The sequence below is a fragment of the Gallinula chloropus genome, assembly GCF_964237585.1.
Source record: "Gallinula chloropus genome assembly, contig: HAP1_SCAFFOLD_613, whole genome shotgun sequence".
Lineage (NCBI taxonomy): Eukaryota > Metazoa > Chordata > Aves > Gruiformes > Rallidae > Gallinula > Gallinula chloropus.
The window spans coordinates 1-23,748 of NW_028168394.1; the positions used below are offsets into that span (position 1 = coordinate 1).

Here is a 23,748-nt window from a genome sequence, read left to right on the forward strand (position 1 = left end):
GTTGGATGGGTTTGGGGGGTCTGGGGGGGTCTGGGGGTCCCGGGGGGGGTCTGGGGGGGTCAGGGTGATTTGGGGGGGGTCTCACTCACGCAGCAGCAGGCTCTGGGCACGGGCCTCCCCCAGGATGGGCTCGAAGATGCGCAGCAGGGGGATGGGGGGGTTGGATGGGTTTGGGGGGGTCCGGGGGGGTCTGGGGGGGTCTGGGGGTCCCGGGGGGGGTCTGGGGGGGTCTGGGGGGGTCGGGGTGATTTGAGGGGGGGTCTCACTCACGCAGCAGCAGGCTCTGGGCACGGGCCTCCCCCAGGATGGGCTCGAAGATGCGCAGCAGGGGGATGGGGGGGTTGGATGGGTTTGGGGGGGTCTGGGGGGGTCTGGGGGTCCCGGGGGGGGTCTGGGGGGGTCTGGGTGATTTGGGGGGGGTCTCACTCACGCAGCAGCAGGCTCTGGGCCCGGGCCTCCCCCAGGATGGGCTCGAAGATGCGCAGCAGGGGGATGGGGGGGTTGGAGGGGTTTGGGGGGGTCCGGGGGGGTCTGGGGGGGTCTGGGGGGGTCTGGGGGGGGTCTGGGGGGGTCAGGGTGATTTGGGGGGGGTCTCACTCACGCAGCAGCAGGCTCTGGGCCCGGGCCTCCCCCAGGATGGGCTCGAAGATGCGCAGCAGGGGCCGCGCCAGCTGCTGCTCCAGGTAGTACCGCGTGTCCAGGGGCAGGTTGTGCTCCAGCGCGAACACCGGGTCCTGCGACCCCCCCGGGACCCCCCGGGGTCAGTGATGGGGACCCCCAAACCCCCCAGACCCCCCCAGGATACCCCCCCGGGGTCAGTGATGGGGACCCCCAAACCCCCCAGACCCCCACAGGATACCCCCCCAGGGACCCCCCGGGGTCAGTGATGGGGACCCCCCCAAACCCCCCAGGACCCCCCCAGGATACCCCCCCTGCGACCCCCCCGGGACCCCCGGGGTCAGTGATGGGGACCCCCCCAAACCCCCCAGGACCCCCACAGGATACCCCCCCCGGGGTCAGTGATGGGGACCCCCCAAACCCCCCAGGACCCCCCCAGGATACCCCTCCAAACCCCCCCTGGGACCCCCCCCGGGACCCCCCGGGGGTCAGTGATGGGGACCCCCCAAACCCCCCAGGATACCCCTCCAAACCCCCCCCGGGGGTCAGTGATGGGGACCCCCCAAACCCCCCAGGACCCCCCCAGGATACCCCCCCGGGGGTCAGTGATGGGGACCCCCCAAACCCCCACAGGATACCCCCCCAAAACCCCAGGGGGTCAGTGATGGGGACCCCCCAAACCCCCCAGGATACCCCCCCAGGATACCCCCCTGGGGGTCAGTGATGGGGACCCCCAAACCCCCCAGGATACCCCTCCAAACCCCCCCTGGGACCCCCCCGGGGTCAGTGATGGGGACCCCGGATACCCCCCAGGACCCCCCCTGGGTCCCCACCGGGGTGTCGGTGATGGGGACCCTGGATACCCCCCCAGGACTCCCCCGGGGTGTCGGTGATGGGGACCCCGGATACCCCCCCAAACCCCCCCAGGATACCCCCAGAACCCCCCCCCAGGACCCCCAGGGGTGTTAGAGATGGGGACCCCTGGATACCCCCCAAACCCACCCAGAACCACCCCTGGGGTGTCAGTGATGGGGACCCCAGATACCCCCCAGGACCCCTCTGTGCCCCCCAGGACCCCCTTGTGCCCCCCCAGCCCACCTCTGACTTCATGTGGGCTGCCACCCCCAGCCCCCATCACCCCAGGATCCCACCAGGACCCCCCCCGGACCCCCAGGACCCCCCAGGACCCCCCAGCCCCGCCCAGGACTCCCCCCCCAGCCTCCCCAGGACCCCCCCAGCCCCCCAGGACCCCCCAGGACCCCCCCAGGACCCCTCCCCAGCCCCACCTCTGACTTCGTGTAGGCCGCCATACCCAGCCCCCCATCACCCCAGGATCCCACCAGGACCCCCCTGTGCCCCCCAGGACCCCCCCCCAGCCCACCTCTGACTTCATGTATGCCACCATGCCCAGCCCCCCAGCCCCCCAGGACCCCCCCATCACCCCAGCCCCCCTAGGACCCCCCCAGACCCCCCCAGGACCCCCCCAGACCTCCCCAGGACCCCCCCAGGACCCCCCAAGACCCCCCAGCCCCCCCAGGACCCCTCCCCAGCCCACCTCTGACTTCATGTAGGCCGCCACGCCCAGCCCCCCAGCCCCCCAGGACCCCCCCATCACCCCAGCCCCCCAGGACCCCCCCAGGACCCCCCCTGTGCCCCCCAGGCCCCCCCCACAGCCCACCTCTGACTTCATGTATGCCGCCACCCCCAGCCCCCCATCACCCCATCACCCCCCCAGGACCCCCCTGTGCCCCCCAGGACCCCCCCAGACCCCCCCAGGACCCCCCCAGACCCCCCCCAGACCTCCCCAGGCCCCCCCCCAGCCCACCTCTGACTTCATGTAGGCCGCCACGCCCAGCCCCCCATCACCCCATCACCCCCCCAGGACCCCCCTGTGCCCCCCAGGACCCCCCCAGACCCCCCCAGGACCCCCCAGGACCCCCCCCCAGCCCACCTCTGACTTCATGTAGGCCGCCACGCCCTTGGCGCCGCTGACGATGACGTAGGGGACGCGGTCGCCCAGCGCGGGGGCGCTGCCGGGGTCCCGCTGGCGCATCCTGGGGCGGGGGGCGCGGGGGTCACGGGGGCACCCATGGGGGGGGGGGCACCCATGGGGGGGTCATGGAAAGGGGGCACCCACGGGGGGGGGGGGGCACCCATGGGGGGGTCATAGGGGCACCCACGGGGTGGGGGCACCCATGGGGGGGTCATGGAAGGGGGGTACCCATGGGGGGGTCACGGGGGCACCCACAGCGGGGGGGGGGGGGCACCCATGGTGGGGGTCACAGGGGCACCCACGGGGGGGGGGGCACCCATGGGGGGGGTCATGGGGGCACCCATGGCGCGGGGGAACTGGGGTGGGGGTCACGAGGGGGGGGGCACCCACGGGGGGGTCATGGAAGGGGGGCACCCACGGGGGGGTCATGGGGGCACCCACGGGGGGGGGCACCCATGGGGGGGTCATGGAAAGGGAGCACCCACGGGGGGGTCATGGAAGGGGGGCACCCACGGGGGGGTCATGGGGGCACCCACGGGGGGGGGCACCCATGGGGGGGGTCACGGGAGCACCCACGGGGGGGGTAGTTGGGGGGGTGGGGGGTTTCAGGGGGTGCTGAGGGCAGTTTGGGGGTGCTATGGGGCTGGGGTGGGTTTTGGGGGTCAGGGCAGGTTTGGGGGTGTCAGGGTGGGTTTGGGGGGGCTGTGGGGGGGTCGGGGCGGGTTTGGGGGTGTCAGGGTGGGTTTGGGGGAGCAGTGGGGGGGTCGGGGTGGGTTTTGGGGTGCCCCCACCTCTGCGCCAGGCTGACGTGTGCCTGGGGGGGCTGCAGGGTTTTGGGGGGTGCAGTGTGGTTTCAGTGGGTGCTGTGGGGGGTTTGGGGGGTCTGGGGGGGTCAGGGTGGGTTTGGGGGTCTGGGGGTGTCAGGGAGGGTTTTGGGGTGCCCCCACCTCTGCGCCAGGCTGACGTGAGCCTGGGGGGGCTGCAGGGTATCAGTGGGTGCTGGGGGGGGGTCAGGGTGGGTTTGGGGGGTCTGGGGGGGGTTGGGGTGGGTTTTGGGGGAGTCAGGGTGGGTTTGGGGGTCTGGGGGGGTCAGGGTGGGTTTGGGGTGCCCCCACCTCTGCGCCAGGCTGACGTGGGCCTGGGGGGGCTGCAGGGTATCAGTGGGTGCTGTGGGGATGCTGTGGGTCTTGGGGGGGTCAGGGTGGGTTTGGGGGGTCTGGGGGTGTCAGGGTGGGTTTGGGGGTGCTGTGGGGGGTTTGGGGGGTCTGGGGGGATCAGGGAGGGTTTGGGGTGCCCCCACCTCTGCGCCAGGCTGACGTGAGCCTGGGGGGCCGCGTAGGCGCTGGCCGCCCGCGTCAGCTCCTTGGTGATGACGAGCTGGGAGATGTCGATGCGGTTACAGAGCAGCGCGGAGATCACGGACTGCGCGTGGGCCAGAGCCCCCTCGGGGTCCCTGGGGGGACAGGGGGGTCAGGGGGGGCTGGGGACCCCCACAGCACACCCACAGCACCCCCTCGGGGCCCCTGGGGGGGGACAGGGGGGTTAGAGACCCCCACAGCACCCCCTCGGGGTCCCTGGGGGGACAGGGGTGTTAGAGACCCCCACAGCACCCCCTCGGGGTCCCTGTGGGGGGACAGGGGGGTTAGAGACCCCCACAGCACCCCCTCGGGGCCCCTGGGGGGACAGGGGGGTTAGAGACCCCCACAGCACCCCCACAGCACCCCCTCGGGGTCCCTGGGGGGGACAGGGGGGTTAGAGACCCCCACAGCACCCCCTCGGGGTCCCTGGGGGAACAGGGGGGGCTGGGGACCCCCACAGCACCCCTGCGCGTGGGCCAGAGCCCCCTCGGGGTCCCTGGGGGGACAGGGGGGTTAGAGACCCCCCACAGCACCCCCTCGGGGCCCCTGGGGGGACAGGGGGGTTAGAGACCCCCACAGCACCCCCACAGCACCCCCTCGGGGTCCCTGGGGGGGACAGGGGGGTTAGAGACCCCCACAGCACCCCCACAGCACCCCCTCGGGGTCCCTGGGGGGGACAGGGGGGTTAGAGACCCCCACAGCACCCCCTCGGGGCCCCTGGGGGGACAGGGGGGTTAGAGACCCCCACAGCACCCCCACAGCACCCCCTCGGGGTCCCTGGGGGGGACAGGGGGGTTAGAGACCCCCACAGCACCCCCTCGGGGTCCCTGGGGGAACAGGGGGGGCTGGGGACCCCCACAGCACCCCTGCGCGTGGGCCAGAGCCCCCTCGGGGTCCCTGGGGGGACAGGGGGGTCAGGGGGGGCTGGGGACCCCCACAGCACCCCCACAGCACCCCTGCGCGTGGGCCAGAGCCCCCTCGGGGTCCCTGGGGGGACAGGGGGGTCAGGGGGGGCTGGGGACCCCCACAGCACCCCCACAGCACCCCTGCGCGTGGGCCAGAGCCCCCTCGGGGTCCCTGGGGGGACAGGGGGGTCAGGGGGGGCTGGGGACCCCCACAGCACACCCACAGCACCCCCTCGGGGCCCCTGGGGGGGGACAGGGGGGTTAGAGACCCCCACAGCACCCCCTCGGGGTCCCTGGGGGGACAGGGGTGTTAGAGACCCCCACAGCACCCCCTCGGGGTCCCTGTGGGGGGACAGGGGGGTTAGAGACCCCCACAGCACCCCCTCGGGGCCCCTGGGGGGACAGGGGGGTTAGAGACCCCCACAGCACCCCCACAGCACCCCCTCGGGGTCCCTGGGGGGGACAGGGGGGTTAGAGACCCCCACAGCACCCCCTCGGGGTCCCTGGGGGAACAGGGGGGGCTGGGGACCCCCACAGCACCCCTGCGCGTGGGCCAGAGCCCCCTCGGGGTCCCTGGGGGGACAGGGGGGTTAGAGACCCCCCACAGCACCCCCTCGGGGCCCCTGGGGGGACAGGGGGGTTAGAGACCCCCACAGCACCCCCACAGCACCCCCTCGGGGTCCCTGGGGGGGACAGGGGGGTTAGAGACCCCCACAGCACCCCCACAGCACCCCCTCGGGGTCCCTGGGGGGGACAGGGGGGTTAGAGACCCCCACAGCACCCCCTCGGGGCCCCTGGGGGGACAGGGGGGTTAGAGACCCCCACAGCACCCCCACAGCACCCCCTCGGGGTCCCTGGGGGGGACAGGGGGGTTAGAGACCCCCACAGCACCCCCTCGGGGTCCCTGGGGGAACAGGGGGGGCTGGGGACCCCCACAGCACCCCTGCGCGTGGGCCAGAGCCCCCTCGGGGTCCCTGGGGGGACAGGGGGGTCAGGGGGGGCTGGGGACCCCCACAGCACCCCCACAGCACCCCTGCGCGTGGGCCAGAGCCCCCTCGGGGTCCCTGGGGGGGGACAGGGGGGTCAGGGGGGGCTGGGGACCCCCACAGCACCCCCACAGCACCCCCTCGGGGCCCCTGGGGGGGGACAGGGGGGTTAGAGACCCCCACAGCACCCCCTCGGGGTCCCTGGGGGGGACAGGGGGGTTAGAGACCCCCACAGCACCCCCTCGGGGTCCCTGGGGGGGGACAGGGGGATTAGAGACCCCCACAGCACCCCCACAGCACCCCCTCGGGGTCCCTGGGGGGAACAGGGGGGTTAGAGACCCCCACAGCACCCCCCTGGGGTGATGCTCCCCCTGTGCCCCCTCCCCAGCATCTCTATCCCCCCCCCCCACCGGTGCAGCAGGATCCTCCTCAGACAGGACCCCCCCAGGGTCTCTGTGCCCTCCCAGTGTCTCTATCCCCCCCCAGGGGTCTCTGTCCCCTCCCAGGGTCTCTGTGCCCCCCCAGGGGTTCTATCCCCCCCCAGGGTCTCTATCCCTCCCAGGGTCTCTGGGTGACCCCCCAGGGTCTCTATCCCCCCCCAGGGTCTCTGGGTGCCCCCCCAGTGTCTCTATCCCCCCCGAGGGTCTCTATCCCCCCCCAGTGTCTCTATCCCCCCCCAGGGTCTCTGTGCCCCCCCAGGGGTCTCTATCCCCCCCCAGGGTCTCTATCCCCCCCCAGGGGTCTCTGTCCCCCCCAGGGGTCTCTATCCCCCCCCAGGGTCTCTATCCCCCCCCAGGGGTCTCTATCCCCCCCCAGGGTCTCTGTGCCCCCCCCCCACCGGTGCAGCAGGATCCTCCTGAGGCAGAACCCCCCCAGGGGTCTCTATCCCCCCCCAGGGTCTCTGTGCCCCCCCAGTGTCTCTATCCCCCCCCAGGGTCTCTATCCCCCCCCAGGGTCTCTGTGCCCCCCCAGGGGTCTCTATCCCCCCCCAGGGTCTCTATCCCCCCCCAGGGGTCTCTGTCCCCCCCAGGGGTCTCTATCCCCCCCCAGGGGTCTCTATCCCCCCCCAGGGTCTCTGTGCCCCCCCCCCACCGGTGCAGCAGGATCCTCCTGAGGCAGAACCCCCCCAGGGGTCTCTATCCCCCCCCAGGGTCTCTGTGCCCCCCCAGTGTCTCTATCCCCCCCCAGGGTCTCTATCCCCCCCCCAGGGGTCTCTATCCCCCCCCAGGGGTCTCTGGGTGCCCCCCCAGGGGTCTCTGCCCCCCCCCAGGGGTCTCTGGGTGCCCCCCCAGGGGTCTCTGCCCCCCCCCAGGGGTCTGTGCCCCCCCACACCGGTGCAGCAGGATCCTGCGCAGGCAGGACCCCCCTATGCCCCCCCCAGGGTCTCTATCCCCCCCCAGGGGTCTCTGGGTGCCCCCCCAGTGTCTCTGCCCCCCCCAGGGGTCTGTGCCCCCCACCGGTGCAGCAGGATCCTCCTGAGGCAGGACCCCCCTATGCCCCTCACAGTGTCTCTATCCCCCCCCAGGGGTCTCTATCCCCCCCCCAGGTTCTCTGTGCCCCCCCAGGGGTCTCTATCCCCCCCCAGTGCCTCTGCCCCCCCCCAGGGGTCTGTGCCCCCCACCGGTGCAGCAGGATCCTCCTGAGGCAGGACCCCCCTATGCCCCCCCCAGGGTCTCTATCCCCCCCCAGTGTCTCTGGGTGCCCCCCCAGTGTCTGTGCCCCCCACCGGTGCAGCAGGATCCTGCGCAGGCAGGACCCCCCTATGCCCCCCCCAGGGTCTCTATCCCCCCCCAGGGTCTCTGGGTGCCCCCCCAGTGTCTCTGCCCCCCCCCAGGGTCTCTGGGTGCCCCCCCAGGGGTCTGTGCCCCCCACCGGTGCAGCAGGATCCTCCTGAGGCAGGCGGTGACCAGGTTGGCGGCCAGGGGGCAGTTGTCGCGCCGCACGGCCTCCAGCCCCTTGCAGTCCAGACGGGGGGGGGCCGGGGGGGGGGCGGCGAAGCAGAGCCCCGCGTAGCGCTTCTTGCTGATCAGCAGGTACGGCCAGTACACCTGGGGGGGCAAGGGGGGTCACAGGGGGACCCCGCTGCGGGGACACCCCCAGGGACACCCCCACTGCGGGGACACCCCCCAAGGACACCCCCCAGTACACCTGGGGGGGGGCAAGGGGGGTCACAGGGGGACCCCGCTGCGGGGACACCCCCCAGGGACACCCCCCAGTACACCTGGGGGGGCAAAGGGGGGTCACAGGGGGACCCCGCTGCGGGGACACCCCCCAGGGACACCCCCAGGGACACCCCCAAGGGACACCCCCCAGTACACCCCCAAGGGACCCCCCCACTGCGGGGACACCCCCCAGGGACACCCCCACTGCGGGGACACCCCCAGGGACACCCCCCAGTACACCTGGGGGGGGAAAGGGGGGTTCACAGGGGGACCCCCACTGCGGGGACACCCCCCAGGGACACCCCCCAGGGACCCCCCCACTGCAGGGACACCCCCCAGGGACACCCCCCAGTACACCTGGGGGGGGCAAGGGGGGGTCACAGGGGGACCCCGCTGTGGGGACACCCCCCAGGGACACCCCCACTGCGGGGACACCCCCCAGGGACACCCCCAGGGACACGGGGACACCCCCCAGTACACCTGGGGGGGGAAAGGGGGGGTCACAGGGGGACCCCGCTGCGGGGACACCCCCAGGGACACCCCCCAGGGACACAGGGACACCCCCCAGTACACCTGGAGGGGGAAAGGGGGGGTCACAGGGGGACCCCGCTGCGGGGACACCCCCCAGGGACACCCCCCAGTACACCCCCAAGGGACACCCCCCAGTACACCCCCAAGGGACCCCCCCACTGCAGGGACACCCCCCAGGGACACCCCCACTGCGGGGACACCCCCCAGGGACACCCCCCAGTACACCTGGGGGGGCACCGGGGGGTCACAGAGGACCCCCCCCACTGCGGGGACACCCCCCAGGGACACCCCCCAGTACACCTAGGGGGGGAAAGGGGGGTCACAGGGGGACCCCGCTGCGGGGACACCCCCCAGGGACACCCCCCAGGGACACCCCCCAGTACACCTGGGGGGGCAAAGGGGGGTCACAGGGGGACCCCGCTGCGGGGACACCCCCAGGGACACCCCCAAGGGACCCCCCCCAGTACACCTGGGGGGGGCAAGGGGGGGTCACAGGGGGACCCCGCTGCGGGGACACCCCCCAGGGACACCCCCACTGCGGGGACACCCCCAGGGACACCCCCCAGTACACCTGGGGGGGGGCAAGGGGGGGTCACAGGGGGACCCTGCTGCGGGGTCACCCCCCAGGGACACCCCCCAGGGACACGGGGACACCCCCCAGGGACACCCCCCAGTACACCTGGGGGGGGGAAAGGGGGGTCACAGGGGGACCCCGCTGCGGGGACACCCCCCAGGGACACCCCCACTGCGGGGACACCCCCCAGGGACACCCCCCAGTACACCTGGGGGGGGCAAGGGGGGGTCACAGGGGGACCCCGCTGCGGGGACACCCCCCAGGGACACCCCCACTGCGGGGACACCCCCAGGGACACCCCCCAGTACACCTGGGGGGGGAAAGGGGGGTTCACAGGGGGACCCCCACTGCGGGGACACCCCCCAGGGACACCCCCCAGGGACCCCCCCACTGCAGGGACACCCCCCAGGGACACCCCCCAGTACACCTGGGGGGGGCAAGGGGGGGTCACAGGGGGACCCCGCTGCGGGGACACCCCCCAGGGACACCCCCACTGCGGGGACACCCCCAGGGACACCCCCCAGTACACCTGGGGGGGGCAAGGGGGGGTCACAGGGGGACCCCGCTGCGGGGACACCCCCCAGGGACACCCCCACTGCGGGGACACCCCCCAGGGACACCCCCAGGGACACGGGGACACCCCCCAGTACACCTGGGGGGGGAAAGGGGGGGTCACAGGGGGACCCCGCTGCGGGGACACCCCCAGGGACACCCCCCAGGGACACAGGGACACCCCCCAGTACACCTGGAGGGGGAAAGGGGGGGTCACAGGGGGACCCCGCTGCGGGGACACCCCCCAGGGACACCCCCCAGTACACCCCCAAGGGACACCCCCCAGTACACCCCCAAGGGACCCCCCCACTGCAGGGACACCCCCCAGGGACACCCCCACTGCGGGGACACCCCCCAGGGACACCCCCCAGTACACCTGGGGGGGCACCGGGGGGTCACAGAGGACCCCCCCCACTGCGGGGACACCCCCCAGGGACACCCCCCAGTACACCTAGGGGGGGAAAGGGGGGTCACAGGGGGACCCCGCTGCGGGGACACCCCCCAGGGACACCCCCCAGGGACACCCCCCAGTACACCTGGGGGGGCAAAGGGGGGTCACAGGGGGACCCCGCTGCGGGGACACCCCCAGGGACACCCCCAAGGGACCCCCCCCAGTACACCTGGGGGGGGCAAGGGGGGGTCACAGGGGGACCCCGCTGCGGGGACACCCCCCAGGGACACCCCCACTGCGGGGACACCCCCAGGGACACCCCCCAGTACACCTGGGGGGGGAAAGGGGGGGTCACAGGGGGACCCCGCTGCGGGGACACCCCCCAGGGACACCCCCTAGTACACCTGGGGGGGGGCAAGGGGGGGTCACAGGGGGACCCCACTGCGGGGACACCCCCCAGGGACACCCCCCAGGGACACGGGGACATCCCCCAGGGACACCCCCACTGCAGGGACACCCCCACTGCAGGGACACCCCCCAGGGACACCCCCCAGGGACACGGGGACACCCCCCAGTACACCTGGGGGGGGAAAGGGGGGTCACAGGGGGACCCCGCTGCGGGGACACCCCCCAGGGACACCCCCCAGTACACCTGGGGGGGGAAAGGGGGGGTCACAGGGGGACCCCGCTGCGGGGACACCCCCCAGGGACACCCCCCAGTACACCTGGGGGGGGAAAGGGGGGGTCACAGGGGGACCCCGCTGCGGGGACACCCCCCAGGGACACCCCCCAGGGACACGGGGACATCCCCCAGGGACACCCCCATTGCAGGGACACCCCCACTGCAGGGACACCCCCCAGGGACACGGGGACACCCCCCAGTACACCTGGGGGGGGAAAGGGGGGGTCACAGGGGGACCCCGCTGCGGGGACACCCCCAGGGACACCCCCCAGGGATACAGGGACACCCCCCAGTACACCTGGGGGGGGAAAGGGGGGTCACAGGGGGACCCCGCTGCGGGGACACCCCCAGGGACACCCCCCAGGGATACAGGGACACCCCCCAGTACACCTAGGGGGGGAAAGGGGGGTCACAGGGGGACCCCGCTGCGGGGACACCCCCCAGGGACACCCCCCAGGGACACCCCCCAGTACACCTGGGGGGGCAAAGGGGGGTCACAGGGGGACCCCGCTGCGGGGACACCCCCAGGGACACCCCCAAGGGACCCCCCCCAGTACACCTGGGGGGGGCAAGGGGGGGTCACAGGGGGACCCCGCTGCGGGGACACCCCCCAGGGACACCCCCACTGCGGGGACACCCCCAGGGACACCCCCCAGTACACCTGGGGGGGGGCAAGGGGGGGTCACAGGGGGACCCTGCTGCGGGGTCACCCCCCAGGGACACCCCCCAGGGACACGGGGACACCCCCCAGGGACACCCCCCAGTACACCTGGGGGGGGGAAAGGGGGGTCACAGGGGGACCCCGCTGCGGGGACACCCCCCAGGGACACCCCCACTGCGGGGACACCCCCCAGGGACACCCCCCAGTACACCTGGGGGGGGCAAGGGGGGGTCACAGGGGGACCCCGCTGCGGGGACACCCCCCAGGGACACCCCCACTGCGGGGACACCCCCAGGGACACCCCCCAGTACACCTGGGGGGGGAAAGGGGGGTTCACAGGGGGACCCCCACTGCGGGGACACCCCCCAGGGACACCCCCCAGGGACCCCCCCACTGCAGGGACACCCCCCAGGGACACCCCCCAGTACACCTGGGGGGGGCAAGGGGGGGTCACAGGGGGACCCCGCTGCGGGGACACCCCCCAGGGACACCCCCACTGCGGGGACACCCCCAGGGACACCCCCCAGTACACCTGGGGGGGGCAAGGGGGGGTCACAGGGGGACCCCGCTGCGGGGACACCCCCCAGGGACACCCCCACTGCGGGGACACCCCCCAGGGACACCCCCAGGGACACGGGGACACCCCCCAGTACACCTGGGGGGGGAAAGGGGGGGTCACAGGGGGACCCCGCTGCGGGGACACCCCCAGGGACACCCCCCAGGGACACAGGGACACCCCCCAGTACACCTGGAGGGGGAAAGGGGGGGTCACAGGGGGACCCCGCTGCGGGGACACCCCCCAGGGACACCCCCCAGTACACCCCCAAGGGACACCCCCCAGTACACCCCCAAGGGACCCCCCCACTGCAGGGACACCCCCCAGGGACACCCCCACTGCGGGGACACCCCCCAGGGACACCCCCCAGTACACCTGGGGGGGCACCGGGGGGTCACAGAGGACCCCCCCCACTGCGGGGACACCCCCCAGGGACACCCCCCAGTACACCTAGGGGGGGAAAGGGGGGTCACAGGGGGACCCCGCTGCGGGGACACCCCCCAGGGACACCCCCCAGGGACACCCCCCAGTACACCTGGGGGGGCAAAGGGGGGTCACAGGGGGACCCCGCTGCGGGGACACCCCCAGGGACACCCCCAAGGGACCCCCCCCAGTACACCTGGGGGGGGCAAGGGGGGGTCACAGGGGGACCCCGCTGCGGGGACACCCCCCAGGGACACCCCCACTGCGGGGACACCCCCAGGGACACCCCCCAGTACACCTGGGGGGGGAAAGGGGGGGTCACAGGGGGACCCCGCTGCGGGGACACCCCCCAGGGACACCCCCTAGTACACCTGGGGGGGGGCAAGGGGGGGTCACAGGGGGACCCCACTGCGGGGACACCCCCCAGGGACACCCCCCAGGGACACGGGGACATCCCCCAGGGACACCCCCACTGCAGGGACACCCCCACTGCAGGGACACCCCCCAGGGACACCCCCCAGGGACACGGGGACACCCCCCAGTACACCTGGGGGGGGAAAGGGGGGTCACAGGGGGACCCCGCTGCGGGGACACCCCCCAGGGACACCCCCCAGTACACCTGGGGGGGGAAAGGGGGGGTCACAGGGGGACCCCGCTGCGGGGACACCCCCCAGGGACACCCCCCAGTACACCTGGGGGGGGAAAGGGGGGGTCACAGGGGGACCCCGCTGCGGGGACACCCCCCAGGGACACCCCCCAGGGACACGGGGACATCCCCCAGGGACACCCCCATTGCAGGGACACCCCCACTGCAGGGACACCCCCCAGGGACACGGGGACACCCCCCAGTACACCTGGGGGGGGAAAGGGGGGGTCACAGGGGGACCCCGCTGCGGGGACACCCCCAGGGACACCCCCCAGGGATACAGGGACACCCCCCAGTACACCTGGGGGGGGAAAGGGGGGTCACAGGGGGACCCCGCTGCGGGGACACCCCCCAGGGACACCCCCCAGTACACCTGGGGGGGGAAAGGGGGGGTCACAGGGGGACCCCGCTGCGGGGACACCCCCCAGGGACACCCCCTAGTACACCTGGGGGGGGGCAAGGGGGGGTCACAGGGGGACCCCGCTGCGGGGACACCCCCCAGGGACACCCCCCAGTACACCTGGGGGGGACAAGGGGGGGTCACAGGGGGACCCCCACTGCGGGGACACCCCCCAGGGACACCCCCCAGGGACACACCCCAGTACACCTGGGGGGGGCAAGGGGGGGTCACAGGGGGACCCCGCTGCGGGGACACCCCCAGGGACACCCCCCAGTACACCTGGGGGGGGCAAGGGGGGTCACAGGGGGACCCCGCTGCGGGGACACCCCCCAGGGACACCCCCCAGTACACCTGGGGGGGGAAAGGGGGGGTCACAGGGGGACCCCGCTGCGGGGACACCCCCCAGGGACACCCCCCAGGGACACCCCCAGTACACCTGGGGGGGCAAGGGGGGTCACAGGGGGACCCCACTGCGGGGACACCCCCCAGGGACACCCCCACTGCAGGGACACCCCCCAGGGACACCCCCCAGTACACCTGGGGGGGGAAAGGGGGGTCACAGGGGGACCCCGCTGCGGGGACACCCCCCAGGGACACCCCCCAGTACACCTGGGGGGGGAAAGGGGGGTCACAGGGGGACCCCGCTGCGGGGACACCCCCCAGGGACACCCCCACTGCCAGGACACCCCCCAGTACACCTGGGGGGGGGAAAGGGGGGTCACAGGGGGACCCCGCTGTGGGGACACCCCCCAGGGACACCCACCAGGGACACCCCCAAGGGACCCCCCCACTGCGGGGACACCCCCCAGGGACACCCCCCAGGGACACCCCCCAGGGACACGGGGACACCCCCCAGGGACACCCCCTCAGGAACACAGGGACCCCCCCAGTAGACCCCCCCCAAGGACACAGGGACCCCCCCCAAGATATGATGCCCCCCCAAGGCTCCCCCAGGGACCCCGCATGGACACAGGGACCCTCCCCAGACCATGACACCCACCCAGACCCGCCCCCCCGGGATATGGGGACCCCCCCCAGGCCCCCCCCCGGCACAGGGGCCCCCCCCCGGCCCACGAGCCCCCCACCTTCTCGAACTCCAGGCGGATGGGGGGGGGGAAGTGGCTGGACACCCAGGCAGCCGCCTCCCGGCCCAGCTCCATGGCCTGGGGCACCGAGGAGACCCCCAGGCGGCACATCACCGAGTCCGTGTCCCCATACACCACCTGGGGGGGAAAAGACCCCCTGAGACCCCCCCCAAATCCCAGAGACCCCCCCCCAGAGCCCCCCCAGACCCCTCAGAGCCCCCCCCCAGCTCCATGGCCTGGGGCACCGAGGAGACCCCCAGGCGGCACATCACCGAGTCCGTGTCCCCATACACCACCTGGGGGGGAAAAGACCCCCTGAGACCCCCCCCAAATCCCTGAGACCCCCCCCAAATCCCCGAGATCCCCTCCAGACCCCTGAGAGCCCCCCAGACCCCTGAGACCCCCCCAGAACCCCCCAAAGCCCCCCCAGCCCCCACCTTGGCATCAACCGGGTACCCCTGGGCCAGGCAGTATTTACTCTCCTGGGGTGTCCCCGCAGCCCCCCCAGCCCCCAGCCCCCCAGGACCCCCCAGGACCCCCCCAAACCCCCCCAGGACCCCCCAGGACCCCCACCTTGGCGTCGGCCGGGTACCCCTGGGCCAGGCAGTATTTACTCTCCTGGGGTGTCCCCTCAGCCCCCCCAGCCCCCAGCCCCCCCCCGGACCCCCCAGACCCCCCAGGACCCCCCCAGGACCCCCCCCAAATCCCCCCAGGACCCCCACCTTGGCGTCGGCCGGGTACCCCTGGGCCAGGCAGTATTTACTCTCCTGGGGTGTCCCCTCAGCCCTCCCAGCCCCCAGCCCCCCCCGGACCCCCCAGGACCCCCCCAGACCCCCCCAAACCCCCCCAGGACCCCCCAGGACCCCCCCAGGACCCCCCAGGACCCCCACCTTGGCGTCGGCCGGGTACCCCTGGGCCAGGCAGTATTTACTCTCCACCAGCTGCTTCGTCCTCTCGATCATCTGGCGCCCGAAGCCCGTGACGCTCTAGGGGGGGGGGGAGGGATGTGTGGGGCAGCCGTGGGGCAGGGGGGGGGCTGTGGGGCAGCTGTGGGGCAGGGCTGTGGGTCTGACCTGGGAGATGGGCAGGCAGGGCAGTGCTATGGGGCAGTTCTATAGGGCAGGGCTATGGGGCGCTATGGGGCACCTATGGGGCAGGGCTATGGGGTGCTATGGGGCAGGGCTATGGGGCAGAGCTATGGGGCAGGGCTGTGGGGTGCTGTGGGGTGCTATGGGGCAGGGCTGTGGGGCAGCCCCACAGTCTCACCTGTGAGATGGTCAGGCAGGGCAGTGCTATGGGGTGCTATGGGGCAGCTATGGGGCAGGGCTATGGGGCACTATGGGGTGCTGTGGGGCAGGGCTATGGGGCAGCTATGGGGCAGGGCTGTGGGTCTGACCTGGGAGATGGGCAGGCAGGGCAGGGCTCTGGGGCAGGGCTGTGGGGCAGTGCTATGGGGCACTATGGGGTGCTATGGGGTGCTATGGGGCAGTGCTATGGGGCAGCTATGGGGCAGGGCCGTGGGTCTGACCTGGGAGATGGGCAGGCAGGGCAGGGCTGTGGGGCGCTATGGGGCAGGGCTGTGGGGTGCTATGGGGCAGTGCTATGGAGCAGTGCTATGGGGCAGGGCTATGGGTCTGACCTGTGAGATGTGCAGGCAGGGCAGGGCTGTGGGGAGCTATGGGGCAGTGCTACGGGGCAGCTATGGGGCAGCTATGGGGCAGGGCTGTGGGTCTGACCTGTGAGATGGGCAGGCAGGGCAGGGCTATGGGGCAGTGCTATGGGGTGCTATGGGGCAGGGCTATGGGGTGCTATGGGGTGCTATGGGGCAGGGCTATGGGGCAGTGCTATGGGGTGCTATGGGGCGCTATGGGGCAGTGCTATGGGGCAGGGCTGTGGGGCAGTGCTATGGGGTGCTGTGGGGCGCTATGGGGCAGTGCTATGGGGCAGCTATGGGGCAGGGCTATGGGGCAGGGCTATGGGGCAGGGCTGTGGGTCTGACCTGTGAGATGGGCAGACACGGCAGCCGCCCGGCCTGGGCGCCGGTGAAGCCGTAGACGGAGTTGGCGCTGACCTTGAGCGCCTGTTGGCGCCCGTCCAGCACCTGCCGCCGGAACGGGTCCTGCTCCTGCGCCAGCGCCGCCTTCGCCCTGCCGGACCCCCAGGGACCCCCGGCTGAGACCCCCAGGGACCCCCCCGGCACCCCCAGACCCACCCAGACCCCCCCCAGGTCCTGCTCCTGCGCCAGCGCCGCCTTCGCCCTGCCGGACCCCCGGCTGAGACCCCCAGGGACCCACCCAGGGACCCCCGACCCCCTCCAGGTCCTGCTCCTGCGCCAGCGCCGCCTTCGCCCTGCCGGACCCCCAGATGAGACCCCAGGGACCCCCAGGGACCCCCAAACCTCCCCAGGGACCCCCAGACCCCCAGGGACCCCCAGACCCCCCTGGCACCCCCAAACCCCCCCCAGGTCCTGCTCCTGCGCCAGCGCCGCCTTCGCCCTGCCGGACCCCCAGGGACCCCCGGCTGAGACCCCCAGGGACCCCCCCGGGACCCCCAGACCCACCCAGACCCCCCCCCAGGTCCTGCTCCTGCGCCAGCGCCGCCTTCGCCCTGCCGGACCCCCGGCTGAGACCCCCAGGGACCCCCAAACCCCCCTGGGACCCCCAACCCCCCCCCAGGTCCTGCTCCTGCGCCAGCGCCGCCTTCGCCCTGCCGGACCCCCGGCTGAGACCCCCAAACCCCCCCTGGGACCGCCAAACCCACCCAGGGACCCCCCCAGGGACCCCCAAACCCCCCTGGGACCCCCAGACCCCCCCAGGTCCTGCTCCTGCGCCGCCTTCGCCCTGCCGGACCCCCAGATGAGACCCCCAGGGACCCCCAAACCCCCCTGGGACCCCCAAACCCCCACCCAGGCCCTGCTCCTGCGCCAGCGCCGCCTTCGCCCTGCGGGACCCCCAGACCCCCATGGGACCCCCAAACCCACCCAGACCCCCCTGACACCCCCAAACCCCCCCCCCCAGGTCCTGCTCCTGCGCCAGCGCCGCCTTCGCCCTGCGGGACCCCCAGCTGAGACCCCCATGGGACCCCCAAACCCACCCAGGGACCCCCAGACCCCCCCAGGGACCCCCAACCCCCCCCCCCCCCCAGGTCCTGCTCCTGCGCCAGCGCCGCCTTCGCCCTGCAGGACCCCCAGCTGAGACCCCTGCCTGAGACCCCCAGGGACCCCCAAACCCACCCAGGGACCCCCCATCCAGACCCACCAGCCCCCATAACCCCCCTAACCAGACCCCCCAGCCCCCATAGCTCCCTCCCCAGACCCCCCCAGCCCCCATAGCCCCCTCCCCAGCCCCTCCCAGCCCCCATAGCCCCCCACCCAGCCCCCCAGCCCCCCACCTCTTGCGAGCGGCCAGCAGCCCCTCGAGGATGCGGGGCAGCAGCCCCCTCCTCACGCCGGCCGTGACGAAGAGCTCGCCCGTGGGGGTGCGGATGAAGTCGCTGGGACCCAGCCTGGGGGGTGTGGGGGGGGTCATGGGGGGGGCACAGAGACCCCCCCCACCTCAGAGACCCCAGCCCCGCCCCCCCAGCCCCTCCCCAGAACCCCCAATCCCCCCAGTTACAGCCCCAGCCCCTCAAACCCCCCCCTCCCAGTCCATCCCAGTCCATCCCAGATGCTCTCCAGGCTCAGCTGCCCCCCCCCAGACCCCCACCCGGACCTCCCCAGTGCTCCCAGTTGCCTCCCAGTGCCCCCAGTTACATCCCCAGCACCCCCCTCCCAGTCCCTCCCAGTCCATCCCAGTGCTCCCAGCCGGTCTCCAGGGCACCCCCCGGTCCCCCCAGCCCCCCACCCGAAGCGCTGGGCCCCCCCAGTGCCCCCAGTTGCCTCCCAGTGTCCCCAGTTACATCCCCAGCACCCCACTCCAAGTCTATCCCAGTCCATCCCAGTGCTCCCAGCCCCTCTCCAGGCTCAGCTGGTGCCCCCCCCACCTCCCCAGCCCCCCTCCAGTCCCCTCCAGCCCCCCAATGCCCCCCTCCCAGTCCCTCCCAGTCCATCCCAGTGCTCCCAGCCGGTCTCCAGGGCACCCCCCAGCCCCCCCAGCCCCCCACCCGAAGCGCTGTGCCCCCCCCGGGGGCAGCAGGGTGGTGTAGCCCCCCGCCCAGTGCTCCCAGTTGCCTTTCAGTCCCCCCATCTATATCCCCAGCCCCCCACTCCAAGTCTATCCCAGTCCATCCCAGTGCTCCCAGTCCCTCTCCAGGCTCAGCTGGTGCCCCCCAGCCCCTCCCCAGCCCCCCAATGCCCCCCTTCCAGTCCATCCCAGTCCATCCTAGTGCTCCCAGCCGGTCTCCAGGGCACCCCCCGCCCCCCCCAGCCCCTCCCCGGCCCCCCAGCCCCCCCAGGCCCCCCCCCAGCCCCCTCCAGCCCCTCAGTGCCCCCCTCCCAGTCCATCCCAGTGCTCCCAGCCCCTCTCCAGGCTCAGCTGGTGCCCCCCAGCCCCCCACCCGAAGCGCTGTGCCCCCCCCGGGGGCAGCAGGGTGGTGTAGCACAGGTTGTGGGCCATCATGATGGAGGGGTACAGCGAGGAGAAGTCCAGCGTCACGATGGGGGTGTCGTAGTACCTGGGGGTAGGGGGGGGGGGGCATGGGGGGGGGGTCACAGGGGGCGCTGACCCCCCCCCAGACCCCCCTCCCCAGCCCCCACACTCACCCCTTGAGGGGCTCGATCACCGTGGCCCCCTCGTAGTCCTCCCCCCCCTCAGCTTTCACCACCGGCATCAGCAGGTCCTCCTTCATCGCCTGGGGGGGCATGTCAGGGACCCCCCCCAAAACACCCTGAAAGACCCCCCAGAGACCCCCAAGACCCCTAAACCCCCCAGAGACACCCCAAACACCCCCCAAACACCCCCAGACCCCCCAGACCCCCAGTGTCCTTCATCGCCTGGGGGGGGCACGTCAGAGACCCCCCCAAAACACCCTGAGACCCCCCCCAGAGACCCCTCAAAACCCCCTGAGACCCCCCAAAACCCCCCAAACACCCCCAGACCCCCCAAACCCCCCCAGACCCCCCAGAGACACCCCAAACCCCCCAGACCCCCAGTGTCCTTCATTGCCTGGGGGGGGCATGTCAGAGACCACCCCCCAAAACACCCTGAGACCCCCCCTGAGACCCCCCAAAACCCCCCAGACCCCCAGAGACCCCCCAAACCCCCCCAGACCCCCAGTGTCCTTCATCGCCTGGGGGGGGCACGTCAGAGACCCCCCCCAAAACACCCTGAGACCCCCCCAGAGACCCCCCTAAACCCCCCCAGAGACCCTCCAAACCACCCAGACCCCCCCAGAGACACCCAAACCCCCCACAGACCCCCAGTGCCCTTCATTGCCTGGGGGGGGCACGTCAGGGACCCCCCCTAAAACCCCCTGAGACCCCCCCCAGAGACCCCCCCAAACACCCCCAGACCCCCCAAAACCCCCCAAACACCCCCAGACCGCCAGTGTCCTTCATTGCCTCGGGGGGCACATCAGGGGGGCCCATCCCAGTCCCCCCAGTGCCCCCCATTCCATCCCCCCAGCTCCCATTCCCCCCCAGTGCCCCCCATCCCATCCCATCCCATCCCATCCCATCCCATCCCATCCCATGCCATCCCATCCCATCCCCATCCCATCCCATCCCCCCAGTGCCCCCCAGCTCCTATCCCCCCAGCCCCCACCCCAGTCCCCCCAGTGCCCCCCCACCCCAGTCCCCCCAGTGTCCCCCATCCCGTCCCCCCAGCTCCCATTCCCCCCCAGTGCCCCCCATCCCATCCCATCCCATCCCATCCCATCCCATCCCATCCCATCCCCCATCCCAGTCCCCCCCCAGTGCCCCCCATCCCATCCCATCCCATCCCATCCCATCCCATCCCATCCCATCCCATCCCATCCCCCCAGTGCCCCCCAGCTCCCATCCCCCCAGCCCCCATCCCAGTCCCCCCAGTGCCCCCCACCCCAGTCCCCCCAGTGCCTCCCATCCCATCCCCGCAGTGCCCCCCCACATCCCATCCCCCCACCCCCCACCCCAGTCCCCCCAGTCTCCCCAGTGCCCCCCATCCCATCCCCCCAGCCCCCACCCCAGTCCCCCCAGTGCCCCCAGCCCCCTCACCTGGCGCAGGAGCTGGGACAGCACCTTGACCTGCTGCCCCCCACATCCCATCCCCCCAGTGCCCCCCATCCCATCCCTCCAGCCCCCACCCCAGTCCCCCCAGTCCCCCCAGCCCCTATCCCAGTGCCCCCAGCCCCCTCACCTGGCGCAGGAGCTGGGACAGCACCTTGACCTGCTGCCCCCCACATCCCATCCCCCCAGTGCCCCCCATCCCATCCCTCCAGCCCCCACCCCCAGTCCCCCCAGTCCCCCCAGCCCCTATCCCAGTGCCCCCAGCCCCTCACCTGGCGCAGGAGCTGGGACAGCACCTTGACCTGCTGCCCCCCACATCCCATCCCCCCAGTCCCCATCCCAGTCCCCCCAGTGCCCCCCATCCCAGTGCCCCACATCCCATCCCCCCAGTGCCCCCCATCCCTCCAGTCCCCCCAGTCCCCCAGCGCCCCCAGCCCCCTCACCTGGTGCAGGAGCTGGGACAGCACCTTGACCTGCTGCCCCCCACATCCCATCCCCCCAGCCCCCATCCCAGTCCCCCCAGTGCCCCCCAGAGCCCCAGCCCCCTCACCTGGCGCAGGAGCTGCGACAGCACCTTGACCTGCTGCCCCCGTGCCAGCAGGTAGCTGAGGGGGACGCCGGTGACTCGCGCCATCTCCACGGCGCCCACCAGCACCATCAGCCGCCAGAGCAGCCGCAGCGGCAGCACCGCGTCCTTCAGGCAGTACAGGGCCAGGCGGCGCCGCGTCTGGGGGGTCCCGTTCTGGGGGGACAGGGGGGTCACAAGGGTTATATGGGGTCATACAGGGTCACTGGGGTCATATGGAGTCACTGGGGTCATGGGGGGACAGGGGGTGACAGGGGGACACGCGTCCTTCAGGCAGTACAGCGCCAGGCGCCGGCGGGTTTGGGGGGTCCCGTTCTGGGGGGACAGGGGGGTTATATGGGGTCACTGGGGTCATGGGGGGACACTGGGGGTCATTGGGGTCATGGGGGGACAGGGAATGGGGTGACAGGGGGACACGCGTCCTTCAGGCAGTACAGGGCCAGGTGACAGCGGGTCTGGGGGGTCCCGTTCTGGGGGGACAGGGGGGACAGGGGTGTCATGGGGGGGTCACTGGGGTCATACGGGGTCACTGGGATCATGGGGGGACAGGGGGTGACAGGGGGACACGCGTCCTTCAGGCAGTACAGGGCCAGGCGATGGCGCGTCTGCGGGGTCCCGTTCTGGGGGGACAGGGGGGTCACTGGGGTCATACGGGGTCACTGGGGTCATGGGGGGACAGGGTGACATGGGGGTGACAAGGGGACACGCGTCCTTCAGGCAGTACAGGGCCAGGTGGCGGCGGGTCTGGGGGGTCCCGTTCTGGGGGGACAGGGGGGTCACTGGGGTTATATGGGGTCACTGAGGTCATGGGGGGGTCATACAGGGTCATGGGGGGACAGGGGGTCATGGGGGGGTCATACAGGGTCATGGGGACAGGGGGTGACAGGGGTCACTGATGGGTCAGGGGGTCATCGAGGTCACGGGGGTCCCTGGGGTCACAGAGCAGGAGAGACCCCCAGCCCCACCTGCAGGGCGGTGATGATGCCGTGGGGCCCCCCATGGCCCCCCCAGCCCCTCAGGACCCCCCAGACCCCCCCTCTGTACCTGCAGGGCGGTGATGATGCCGTGGGGCCCCCCATGGCCCCCCAGGACCCCCCCAGGACCCCCCCTCACCTGCAGGTCGGTGATGATGCCGTGGGGCCCTCAGGACCCCCCAGGACCCCCCCAGACCCCCCCTCACCTGCAGGTCGGTGATGATGCCGTGGGGCCCTCAGGACCCCCCAGGACCCCCCCAGACCCCCCCTCACCTGCAGGTCGGTGATGATGCCGTGGGGCCCTCAGGACCCCCCAGGACCCCCCCAGGACCCCCCCTCACTTGCAGGTCGGTGATGATGCCGTGGGGCCCTCAGGACCCCCCAGGACCCCCCCAGGACCCCCCCTCACCTGCAGGTCGGTGATGATGCCGTGGGGCCCTCAGGACCCCCCAGGACCCCCCCAGGACCCCCCCTCACCTGCAGGTCGGTGATGATGCCGTGGGGCACGTCCTCCTTCTGCTCGTGCAGGAAATGGGCACTGACGGCGTTCAGGGTGTAGGAGCGCAGCTTGTGCTCCCTCAGCAGCACCTGGCGTGAGGAGGGGGCTCCCTGAGACCCCCACGGACACCCCCAGACCCCCAGGGACACCCCCAGACCCACACAGACACCCCCAGACCCACAGAGACGCCCCAGAGCCCCCCAACCCTCCCCAGTGTTCAGGGGGTAGGAGCGCAGCTTGTGCTCCCTCAGCAGCACCTGGCGTGAGGAGGGGGCTCCCTGAGACCCCCACGGACACCCCCAGACCCCCACGGACACCCCCAGACCCACAGGGACACCCCCAGACCCACAGAGACACCCCCAGAGCCCCCCCAACCCTCCCCAGTGTTCAGGGTGTAGGAGCGCAGCTTGTGCTCCCTCAGCAGCACCTGGCGTGAGGAGGGGGCTCCCTGAGACCCCCACGGACACCCCCAGACCCCCACGGACACCCCCAGACCCCCAGGGACACCCCCAGACCCACAGAGACACCCCCAGACCCCCCCAACCCTCCTCCCCAGTGTTCAGGGTGTAGGAGCGCAGCTTGTGCTCCCGCAGCAGCACCTGGGGTGAGGAGGGGGCTCCCTGAGACCCCCACGGACACCCCCAGACCCACACAGACACCCCCAGACCCCCAGGGACACCCCCAGACCCACAGAGACACCCCCAGACCCACACGGACACCCCCAGACCCACAGAGACCCCCCCAGACCCCCCAAACCCCCCTGAGACCCCCCCAGACCCCCCCCCAGCCCCCCACCTGCAGCATGTCCATGGTGACCCTGCCCTCGGCGCTCAGCACCCGCCCTTCCCTGCGGCCCCCTCCCCTCCCTGCAGCCCCCAGACCCCCCAAACCCCCCTGAGACCCCCCCAGACCCCCCTGAGACACCCCCAGACCCCCCCCAGACCCCCCCCCAGCCCCCCACCTGCAGCATGTCCATGGTGACCCTGCCCTCGGCGCTCAGCACCCGCCCTTCCCTGCGGCCCCC

The 23,748-nt window shown here is 73.0% G+C and overlaps 1 protein-coding gene across 1 annotated transcript; it reads right to left on the minus strand.

Annotated features, from left to right (window-relative positions):
• Positions 1 to 601: 601 nt before the first annotated feature.
• Positions 602 to 23,570, minus strand: POLD1 (DNA polymerase delta 1, catalytic subunit; the record flags this gene model as incomplete). Its single annotated transcript, XM_084280944.1, has 13 exons — positions 23,520 to 23,570; positions 22,703 to 22,813; positions 21,216 to 21,407; positions 19,223 to 19,311; positions 19,018 to 19,134; positions 17,914 to 18,027; positions 16,523 to 16,670; positions 15,414 to 15,509; positions 14,524 to 14,661; positions 7,733 to 7,908; positions 3,912 to 4,064; positions 2,570 to 2,672; positions 602 to 734 (listed from the first exon to the last, which is right to left on the minus strand). Coding segments are annotated over exons 1-13 (1,585 nt in total), but the record flags the coding sequence as incomplete, so codon positions are not given.
• Between the last annotated feature and the right edge of the window lie 178 nt (positions 23,571 to 23,748).